The sequence below is a fragment of the Asparagus officinalis genome, chromosome 8, assembly GCF_001876935.1.
Source record: "Asparagus officinalis chromosome 8, Aspof.V1, whole genome shotgun sequence".
Taxonomy (NCBI): domain Eukaryota; kingdom Viridiplantae; phylum Streptophyta; class Magnoliopsida; order Asparagales; family Asparagaceae; genus Asparagus; species Asparagus officinalis.
Window position 1 is genome coordinate 62,823,296 of NC_033801.1, and position 12,459 is coordinate 62,835,754.

Genomic DNA, 12,459 nt, shown 5'->3' on the forward strand with positions numbered 1-12,459 from the left:
ATATATATATATATATATATATATATATATATATATATATATATATATATATATATATATATATATATATATATATATATATATATATATATATATATATATATATATATATATATATATATATATATATATATATATATATATATATATACACACACACACACACACACACATACAATTTAATTCAACATTATCTACAGTTTTTTCTTTTTCTTTTACAAAAGTTAGGAAATTTGGATCTGTAGTAGTAACTGGTGAGGAAGAAGATAATAGGGAAAGTACAAGTTTACCTTTTAAATAAAAAATAAATAAATTAATAGAACCACTTTTTTGGAGTACCAAAGCAAGACCCATTTTTTTAAATTTTTTTAATATATATCATTTACGTTATACGTATTTTGAAATATGCCATCTAAATTTTTATAATTTTAAAATTATCCTTAAAATTCTTTTTTTATTTAAGTTTACCATGAGACTAGATATAATTTGATTTTTTTTAGCAAATTTTAGGATCCAATTAAATTTAGAACCCTCATGTAATTTAGGACAAGAACCTAGTCTCAAATATCTCAAAGCACTGAGATTCAATCTTCTTTTTTTCCAGTTTCTCATCCAAATCGAATGAAGCCCTAAGATCTTCTATCATTTGATGGCAACAGTTGTTACCTAATCATCACCATAACTCAATGAAGCATAAAAATCAAGAACAAAATTTCATCTTTATATCTCTTCTTATTTTTTTTCCACCATTTTAACTTATTTTTATGAACTATATTGTTCTTGTTAACTATGTAAAAATGATCTTGATCATAAGAATATTAGCAAAATAGTCTCTAATCTTCAAAACACAAGACTGCAACTCCGATAGTTGCAAGAGAAGATAGCGATGGTGCAATTGTTTGGCACCGGACAAAAGAGTACAATCGTCAGAGACATCATTATTGGCAGGGAAAGATGCAATAGATAAAGAAAAGGGACACAAAAGAAAATTAGAATGTGTATTTGACCTAATGGTTTGTTTAGGCATTTTAAATATTTTTATTATTTAAACAAAATATTACATTTAGATTCTCTAACAATTAACTTATGAACAAAATTTAAGAAAGCGAAAAGTTTTGAGGTATGATGATGGGGGAGAGGGGGTGGAATTAAAAATTCTTATAGTTTGAGAAATATATATTGAAAAACCTCTTTAATTATTATATTCTTTGGAATATTATTATTGATTTAACTCTAATTTATTTTATTTTTCTAATTTTTCTCCCTAACCTTGTTAACCTCTTAACAATAACAAGAAAAGACGTCTTTGTCCTAACAATATGAAGATCAAACTAAATAGATTGAAGACGAAGGATGTTAGAAAAAACTCAAATAAGGTTATAGCATGTAAAAATTTGAAATAAAAGAAACAGTAAAATCTAACCTGATGGTGAGCAGTCGTGTAAACACTGCCCTAGAAGATTAATAACCCACCTATCGCCCTGACGCAGATGCTCCCCTCTCCTCTAACGATAAAATCCCCCGAAATTGGTCAGCCTCTGAACTCGGGCGAGAGTGCAGAGCTTCTGCTCAGATAAAGAAGATTGCCAAAAAAACTGTAGCTGAGAATTTTTTAAGAGGAATAGTTCGGAGGAAGAGAGAAAAGAGCTTTTTGTTTCTGAGAGGGAGAAAGCTCTGAAACTTGTTGTGTCTTCCGAGATGGTATAAGCACGGTATATATAAGGTGAGAAACCAGAGCCGTTGTTGGATCCAAACGCACGTTATGTGAAACTCGCACACCGCCGTTACACACGTTTTCAAAGAAGCTGTTATGCACGTTCTCAAAATGTGTAAAACGTGCAAAAAGAAGTTAGAGAAAATAAAAACGCGTGCTCGTGCTGTGCGACGAGGCATGGCGCACGCACATCACGGCGAGGCGAGGCATGCGCGCACACGCGTGTGTGTGTTATGCAAAGCCCAAATAATACAAAGCCAAAAATACCCCCTTCTTAAGGATCCTCAAAGCCCAATGAAAGTAGAAGCATTATAAACCCTCTACTATTCATCTCCTTAGTCCATGTGGGACTATTCATTGAAGGCAAAATTATCTTTTCTCCTTTATAATGCCAACAGTCCCTCACAAAAGGCAATATTGACTGAAACTCAAAAGTAAATAAATCAATAAATTTAAAACATATATAGGTTGGGCAACCTTTTGTATCATGAATTCGGGAGAGATAGCTTTCGACTTTGAACCTTTCCTTAGTGAGTTCATCGCAACCTGAGGGACATAATGGACTAGGCCTTGAATAAGGTCCCTTGTATCAGGTATTGACGAAAACACACACAATACGTCTTCATCTATTGAGCAAAGCGGGTTGAGCGTTAAAGTCCTTGTTCACAATAACCGACTCATGAGAGTTTCTAAAGGTTAGCCTAGCCCCCCTGTTAGACCCTAGAGTGAGGGGGGTGATTAGGGTCTTATGCTAATCTAATTCGATTTTATGCCAATTAAAACTAATTAACAAATATATTCTTGCAAGATGGATATACAAAGAGTTATGTGCAAGAATATGCAATATACACAAGATGATATATCCTAGCAAAGAGGTATACTATATGATATATGCAAGGATATGCAAACACAAGGGTAATATAAACAAATGATATAGTGGATGAAATAAACAATGAGAGAAGGGCTATAAAGATGAACAAATATAAGTGTGCTAAGCCAAACTCAAACAAGCAATATGATCACAGAGTTCGGACCTTCCATCCTACGTCTCCGCTCCCCACTCCCGGGGAGAAATCCACTATCACAATCCGGTTTGGAAGCCGGAACTTCTACACACTCGGTTTACAAGTTTACCGAAAACTCTCACACAACAAACACTATGCAATCACACTCTACACCCTCACAAGTGATGGACCTAGCCGTGTCTCCCTCAAGCGCTCGGTTACAACATCTCCTTAGGTTCGTCAACCGACGCCACTCCTCTTGGGACGATCCCCGACTCTCATCACATACTCCTCTCGGTGTACAAGTGTATTACAAAGTGTATCCTCACAATTATGCTTAATATAATAAATGTTTGTTCTCTACTATGGATGAGAACACAAAGAAAGCTCACACTTAATTGTTACAACTCACCAACCCAAATATACTATGTATGAAAATACCATAAGCTCAATGTGGGTGTGTGTAACAATGAGATAATATAATCAAATCTAAACTCAATATAAAAACTAGCTTTAAAGAAAGATAATCAAATAACTAAGCAAATGTAAAGCTAGATAAGAGTTTAGAAAACTTCTCAATAGATCAAGAGGTGGAGGGAGAATAGTTGGAAGCTCAAACTTCAATAGATGATCTCCTCAAGCTCTTGTGGAATTTTCTTCACAAACAAACTCTTGAAACAAACTTAAAAACCCTTCAACAAACTTGTAAAACTCTTTTTAAAACTCTCTTAAACATCCATAAGAAACAATGAAAGTTGAGGGGTTTTCATAGCCTCTTAAACCAGCCACAAACTCCCAAAAACCGAAAATATCAAAAACTAGCCGTTACTAGCCGTTATAGGCTGAAAAGACCAAAATACCCCTAAATTCAGCATTCTAGAAATTTACGTATCTGGTTTTATAAAATCAATTAAAAATAGTAAATCAACTCCAAAAATTATGAAACTTTGAGGGAAGGTTCTAAACATGTATAAGAATATGTTAGAGAAAGAATTTATGAAAAATCATTTCTCATTTGAGATAAATAAATGTTTGAACACAGATATACAGTTTCTGAAAATCTGCTAACATACACGATTTTGTAAAATGAATTGGGCACAGTAAATCAACTCCAAAAATGGTAAAATTTTGAGAAAATTTTCTAAACATGTAGATAAACATTTCAAAGAAAGAATTTCTTAAATATCATTTCCCATTTGTGAAAACGCATCTATTTTGCAAAAACATGCACGAACATGCACGAACGAAAAACATGATTTTGTAAATTCAATTAAACGTAACAAATCAATTTCAAACTTGATGAAACTTTGGGAAATGTTTGCAAATGTGATTTTGAACATGTTACAAAAAATAATTTTCCAATTTGTATTTCCCAATTGTGGAATCTCATTATTTTACAAAATCACATAAGTATGGACTTGTAAAAGCTTGATCTTGACAAAATGAGTTTAAACAAAGTTTTGAAAACTTTCCAATAGATTTATAAACTTGATAAAAGATATAAAATAATATCGTTAAGTCTATAATCCAAAACGACGATAAACCAAACCAAACGTGTGTGTGTGATATTGAGCTTGAAGTATTAACACACATAATATAAGCCCTAAACTAATTTACCCAAGCAATCTTGATTTTCAATAAGCTTGACTTGGTACACTCTGCGGATGAAGCTTGAACTTGGATCTTTAACTTGAATTGCATAGGCTTCAACCACTATTCCGCCAACCTTCATTGGATATCATCGTTTAAGCTCTATTCCATCCATCCTCCAACACGTTGTTTGCCTAGAATAAATATAAAAACACAAACACTAGACAAACAACATTAGATGTAAATTGTTTGCTAAATCACCATCAAAACAAGAAGGCCAACAATCTCCCCCTTTTTGATGATGACAAACAATTTACAAAAAGGGATATATGCATGAAGGAAATGAACATATACAAGATAATACACATGCATATAAACAAGGAATTGTATACTCACAATATTTCTTCCCCTTTGACAATATCAAAAAGGGGACAAATGAATTAAGAGAGCGAAAGCTCCCCCTACAAATAAACATAGGTGAGTATAAAACAAGTATAGGGATTGCTCCCCCTATCAAAATGCCTTAATGAATATATACAATGAATGCTAAGGCATACATATGTGAGCAAGCATAGATGGAAAGTATGCTAAACACTCCTCACATACAAAAAGACAATGAAGACACATATAAATATGCCATTATGAAGATAATGTTTCATTACACTAATATAAAAACCATGTATAAAATAGATTTATGAAATCAAAAGAAAAAGAGCTTGAGAATCATGCAAAATATTTTCAAATGAAAACAAATCAATCAAATAAAATCATAAATCACAAGTAAATCATACAAGAACATAAAACCAAATCATCATTAATTTTCAAAAATCAAGAGAGGCAATTATATCTAGCTATTGAGCTAGTATCAACCCATATAAATATTTTTAGCACCCTTTGGGAATAAACACCCAATAACTCCGGAGGGTTATATAAGTACAAACCTCTCATCAAAACAAAACAAATAACCATGAAAACAAAAGATTTTATCAATTTTAAAATGTTTTCACATAAAAAAGATTTCAAAGCATAATTTTCAAAACCAAGATAAAGAAGGATAAAAACATTAAAATTCTTAGTTTGAAAATCAAATTTGTTTTGGTACCCAAGAACTCTTGGTACCAAAAGATTTAGGGACATGACCCCTATCATTTAAGCTCAAAGCCCTAGGGTTATGAACCCTCTTGGGCACATATGGTGCACTAACATGGTCAAAACAATATTCATTCAAATGACCCTTCCGATTGCAATATGTGCAATGAAAGAGATCCATTTGTTTTTGTGGACCATTAGCTCGTGCACGGGAAACATTAGAAACATTTACAAACATGGATGGTCTTTTAAAATTATTTTGCAAATGAGAAACTTTATCAAAACAAAACTTTCCTAAGTGGCCATATCTACCACAAACATCACATTTAAAAATATGTGGTCTACTAGAAGCATTTGAGAAATGAGATTTCTTTTTCAAATCAAAACAATATTCGGCCAAATGACCAAAACGACCATAATGATCACATCTATACACATGAGCATGCTTATGATAAACAATGGGTGCATATGTGTGTACATGTGATGAAGAAACTTGATGAGATGCACAAGAAGGATTAATATTCTTACCTTTACGGCCGTAAATAGAGCACTTGTAAACTTTGCTATATATGTGTGCATGATGAGTAGATGATGACTTAGACTTGGCACACATATCCATAAGCCTCTTATGATTATCAAAACATATTTTTAAAGTTGAATCTAAAGATGAAATACATTTTTTCATAAGATTCAAGTCTTCATTTTTAGGCACATATACATTTTTAGAAGTAGAACATAAATAGTCATTTATAAAGGAAGCAGTATCATTTTATATGTTCTCTACTTGAACATAAATAGTCATTTATAAAGGAAGCAGTATCATTTTATATGTTCTCTACTTCTAACATGGCATTATCTTTTTCATGAGATAACTATAAAGGAAGCAGTATCATTTTATATGTTCTCTACTTCTAACATGGCATTATCTTTTTCATGAGATAACTTGGCAAAGTTTGAAAGTAAAGAATTATGATCCAATTTTAATTTTTCATTATTTTCTTTAAGGATCATATTTTCATTAGAAATAGTATCAAACTTAGAAGTTAAAGACTCATGATCGGATTTTAAAATTACATGCTTGCTTTGTAAATTAATGAAATCATTTTACAATTTCTTATAGGCATGCAATAATTTATCACTAGCACAAGCAAGTTCATCATTAGGTAAATCATTAATAGATTCGAACTCGCAAACCTCACTAGGGCTATCGCCTAGTGCACGTGTGCATGAAGCTCCTTTTGAACTTGAAGCGGGATCCTCCAAAGCTTGTCGGATCGCCTCCAAGTCCCCTTGATGTGCTTCAATAAATTTCCATAAGGTGTAAGCACTATCAAAAGAATCAAGCTTGTTAGACATAAATGAATCAAATGCATTTAATAAAAATTCTAACATAAGCTTGTTCATAATAAACATCTTTTTATCATGTTTGCTCCACTTGGATTTCTCCAACGTGGGCACAATATAAGCACAATCAATGATTTCCCATAAATTAATATTTTTAGATTGAACAAATATTTTGAATCTAAAACACCATTGAGCATAGGGGAAAACATTAAATTTAGGAGCAATACTAGAATCATAGTCTGAACAAGATGCATCATTCATATCTATAATTTGTAAAAATATGAAAGTAAGATACAAATGCAATCAAAATAAGATTAGCACAAATAAGATAACTTGGATCTTTAACTCAAGGTGATTAGTCCTTAAATCAAAGAGCATCAAGCTCTGATACCAATTGTTAGACCCTAGAGGGGGGGTGATTAGGATATTATGCTAATCTAATCCGATTTTATGCCAATTAAAACTAATTAACAAATATATTCTTACAAGATGGATATACAAAGAGTTATGTGCAAGAATATGCAATATACACAAGGTGATATATCCTAGCAAAGAGGTATACTATATGATATATGCAAGGATATGCAAACACAAGGGTAATATAAACAAATGATATAGTGGATGAAATAAACAATGAGAGAAAGGCTATAAAGATGAACAAATATAAGTGTGCTAAGCCAAACTCAAACAAGCAATATGATCACGGAGTTCGGACCTTCCGTCCTACGTCTCCGCTCCCCACTCCCGGGGAGAAATCCACTATCACAATCCGGTTTGGAAGCCGGAACTTCTACACACTCGGTTTACAAGTTTACCGAAAACTCTCACACAACAAACACTATGCAATCACACTCTACACCCTCACAAGTGTTGGACCTAGCCGTGTCTCCCTCATGTGCTCGGTTACAACATCTCCTTAGGTTCGTCAACCGACGCCACTCCTCTTGGGACGATCCCCGACTCTCACCACACACTCCTCTCGGTGTACAAGTGTATTACAAAGTGTATCCTCACAATTAGGCTTAATATAATAAATGTTTGTTCTCTACTATGGATGAGAACACAATGAAAGCTCACACTTAATTATTACAACTCTCACCAACCCAAATATACTATGTATGAAAATACCATAAGCTCAATGTGGGTGTGTGTAACAATAAGATAATATAATCAAATCTAAACTCAATATAAAAACTAGTGTGTGTAACAATAAGATAATATAATCAAATCTAAACTCAATATAAAAACTAGCTTTAAAGAAAGATAATCAAATAACTAAGCAAATGTAAAGCTAGATAAGAGTTTAGAAAACTTCTCAATAGATCAAGAGGTGGAGGGATAATAGTTGGAAGCTCAAACTTCAATAGATGATCTCCTCAAGCTCTTGTGGAATTTTCTTCACAAACAAACTCTTGAAACAAACTTAAAAACCCTTCAACAAACTTGTAAAACTCTTTTTAAAACTCTCTTAAACATCCATAAGAAACAATGAAAGTTGAGGGCTTTTGATAGCCTCTTAAATCAGCCACAAACTCCCAAAAACCGAAAATATCAAAAACTAGCCGTTACTAGCCGTTATAGGCTGAAAAGACCAAAATACCCCTAAATTCAGCATTCTGGAAATTTGCGTATCTGGTTTTGTAAAATCAATTAAAAATAGTAAATCAACTCCAAAAATTATGAAACTTTGAGGAAAGGTTCTAAACATAATCACATAAGTATGGACTTGTAAAAGCTTGATCTTGACAAAATGAGTTTAAACAAAGTTTTGAAAACTTTCCAATAGATTTATAAACTTGATAAAAGATATAAAATAATGTCGTTAAGTCTATAATCCAAAACGACGATAAACCAAACCAAACGTCTATGTGTGATATTGAGCTTGAAGTATTAACACACATAATATAAGCCCTAAACTAATTTACCCAAGCAATCTTGATCTTCAATAAGCTTGACTTGGTACACTCTGCGGATGAAGCTTGAACTTGGATCTTTAACTTGAATTGCATAGGCTTCAACCACTATTCCGCCAACCTCCATTGGATATCATCGTTTAAGCTCTATTCCATCCATCCTTCAACACGTTGTTTGCCTAGAATAAATATAAAAACACAAACACTAGACAAACAATATTAGATGTAAATTGTTTGCTAAATCACCATCAAAACAAGAAGGCTAACACCCCCCCCCTCTCACACCTACACAATCACGGCTATCACAGTTCCTCACACGTAGGTAAGTCCTTTAAGGGTACTACAGGTGGACATCATACCCTCCACAATACATGCATTGGACTTATTAAGAGTAAAACTCAACCTGCCCAGCTATATCATAAGAGCATCATCACCATAGAGAAAGGGAAGTAGCAAATGCTATCATAATAATATATGAATATATCTAAGTCGATGCTCCACACGAGTGTCACTAGTCTAGCTTGTTTCTACCATATTGAACCTACATTGGGACTGCGTCTCCAAATAAAGGTTGGGTTCCCACTGTTAGTGACCTTATCTATGGGCTTAATCTCATCTCCCTCGATGAATCCAGAATCACACTCCTAGATAAACCCTTAGTCAAAGGGTCAGCAAGATTCTTTTCAGACTTTACAAAGTCTAGAATCATAACTTTACCTAGCAGGCATTGTACAGATTTATATCTTATTTGAATATGTCTGTTAAGTTTATTAACATGTACTTGCTTTAGAAGCTCTATGGTGGATCTAGAATCAGAGTGAATAGAAATTGGAGGAAAGTGTTTAGGGACTATAGGAAGTTCAGAGAGTAGATCTTTTAATCGTTCTGCTTCTGTGCAAGTGGTATCAAGATCAATTAATTCAGACTCCATGGTGCTCCTGGTAATTACTGTTTGCTTACATAATTTCTAGGATACAACTACACCACAAAAAAGAAATATATATCCAGATATAGACTTTACATTATTGGAATTTGTAATTCAGTTAGTGTCACTATACCCTTCTATAGCATCAGGGTACCCAGTGTAAGTCAAGCAATAGTCAACTGTGCCTTTCAAGTATATAAATACTCTCTCTAAGGTAATCCAATGATATTTGCTAGGGTTGTTGGTATACCGGCTCAGTCTCCCTACAACATATGCTATATCGGGTCTAGTCCGGTTGAATATGTACAAGAGAGATCTAATCAGTTGAGAATACTTCAGCTGGGAGACAGGTTCACCTTCATTCTTCTTCAAATATGTAAAAGAGTCATAAGGTGTGGAAACAGGTTTAGAGTCATGAAAATTAAATTTGATCAGTATTTTCTCAATACTATGAGAAAGACTCAGGGATATTCCTCTAGTGTCTCTAGTGATTTTTATTCCAAGTATCATGTCGGCAATACCTAAGTCTTTCATGTCAAAGATCTTGGAGAGATAATCCTTAACCTTAAAGATTTCTTCAAGAGTTGTTCCAAAGATGAGGATATCATTAACATAGAGACAGAGGATGACATAGTCATAGTTTATCACTTTAGAATAGACATACTTATCGTGTTCATTCACAATGAAGCCATATTATGCAATGACTCTGTCAAATTTCTAGTGACATTGTTTAGGAGCTTGTTTAAGACCATACAAAAATTTAACAAGTTTGCAGATTTTATTTTCCTGACCTTTGGCAATGAAGCCTTCAGGTTGGTTCATATAGATTTCTTCATCTAAATCATCATTCAAAAAAGCAGTATTGACATTGTAGACGTAAATTTTGATTTCCCAAAATGAGGGTTTCATTTGTATTGATAAGAATAGCTTATTACAAACTAATGAATCAAAATTATAACAGAAGCGGAGGAAATGCCCTCCTTGTTTAACGTGGGGACTTTGGTAGCGATAGGACGCCTCACTCGGTTCTCGCACCGAGTCTGCTTCCCTTGGACGATTCGATCTAGGTTGCTGGTGAGCTTCAGTATGCAATAGAAGCTCATACTGGTCGAGTTCGGGTTTCTGAGTTCGGTGGCGGTCAAGGCCCGAAGCTGGGAGAATGTGCTACAGTCAAAGATCATGCAAAGAGCCTGTCATCAACTCAGTCGAGAGTTGAGAGCTAATGGTCCAGCTAACTGATTGAATTGATCAATTAACTGCGAACCTCTCCCTTGTAGCCAGGGGAGGCCCTAAAATAGAGGAGAGATGGTGTGGTCGCTCTCTTAAATCATGGGATGTGACCATGTACTGTTGGGAGATACCATGCTTCTCACTTGTACCATGAGCGGTCGCTTGATGGGCTCGGAGCACTATACTTCTCTCCCTCACATCATGGGAAACGGGAAGGCCCATCCCTGTACATAATATAGCAGCCGCTAGGTACTCTAGCGAGTTTGGAGAGGTTGTTGATTGTGAGTGAATTTAGCTCTTGACTTGTGCAGGTGAGTTCAGCTCTTGAGTAAACTTAACTCATGCGGACGAGTCAAGCGTGCAGGCGAGTGTAGCGATACCGTGAATTTGACTGCTCGCTCATACTGTGGACGGCAGCTTGATGGGCTCGGAGTATTGTGCTCCTTCCCTTCATGTCGTGGGAAGTGGGAAGGCCCATCCCTGTACGTGATATTGCGGCCGCCAGGTACTCTGGCGAATTCGACAAGTTCGTCTATCGCGGGTGAATTCAGCTCTTGACTCGTGCAAGCAAGTCGAGTAAGCAGGCGAATTTCAGTCACTTGGGTGATCTTGACTCGTGCGGGTGAGTCAAGCATGCAGGCGAGTTTGGCGATTGCATGGATTTGACTGGTCATTCGTACTGTGGGTGGCCGCTTGATGGGCTCGGAATACTGTGCTCCTTCCCTTCATGTTATGGGAAATAGGAAGGCCCATCCCTGGACGTGATATTGCGGCCGCCAAGTACCCTGGCGAGTCTGTGGTTAGAATGTTGATTGACTGGCTGATCGTCTGGGCATGCAGGCGATGCAGGCGGCTTCGGCTCTTGAGTAAACTTAACTCATGCAGACGAGTCAAGTGTGCGGGCGAGTTTCTGATTGCCTGGTGGATCACCAGCTGCGTGGGCGAATTTGGTGATTGCGTGGTCTTGGCTCATGCTGGTGAGTCAAGCACACAGGTGAGCCTAGTTTTCACGTTGTGCGGGCGACTCAAATACACAGGTGGATTTTAGGTTTATCTGCAAAGGTAATTTTTACCGCCTACAAGACCCCCTTTAAAGTTTTCAGACCTAAACTAACTTGTGTGTGGTCTGGAATACTTTGAATAAAGAGGTTCCTGATGAGTCAAGGTGAATTTGACTTCCTCGATTAGGTCGAGACCTTCGAGCGAACTTGAGCGGTGTGAGTGCACACGGGCTAGATTACCATTCGAGTTGGGTCACTTCAAGCAAAATTCAAACTTATCAAGGCCAGTCGTGTGTCTATGGGTGGGTCCTCATGCTTTCCCGCTAAGATAACGTTTTACCTTTGCACTCCCGCTTCGAGGTGCGGACTCAATAGTGCTTTTGATCCTATCCATCGATCTGATGGGGGATCGTGTCAGATCTTGGCCATTCACACAGAATTCTGAACGTCCCGCCTTGCTTATGGCCGTCCAATTTGAACCGTAGAATCGAAGCCATTTGCTTCAGATAGTTCGGCGAATCTCGGTCGTTAAGATTCTGTATGTATAACGTATACCCCCTACAGGGGGAGTTACTTCGTTCAGACGCTCTTTTTCTCAAATTTTCTTAGAGAAAGTTTGTCTTCCTTTATTTGAGATGGCTTCGAGAAT

At 35.7% G+C, this 12,459-nt stretch overlaps 1 protein-coding gene across 1 annotated transcript in view; it reads right to left on the reverse strand.

Moving 5' to 3' along the window:
- LOC109821301 (protein FAR1-RELATED SEQUENCE 5-like) overlaps positions 1-12,459 on the reverse strand; it is a 14,641-nt gene that overhangs the window by 2,046 nt on the left and 136 nt on the right. The window contains exon 2 of the mRNA XM_020387489.1: positions 555-666. Within this exon, the coding sequence (XP_020243078.1) occupies positions 555-666 (112 nt within the window). The remainder of the gene's footprint in view (positions 1-554; positions 667-12,459) is intronic.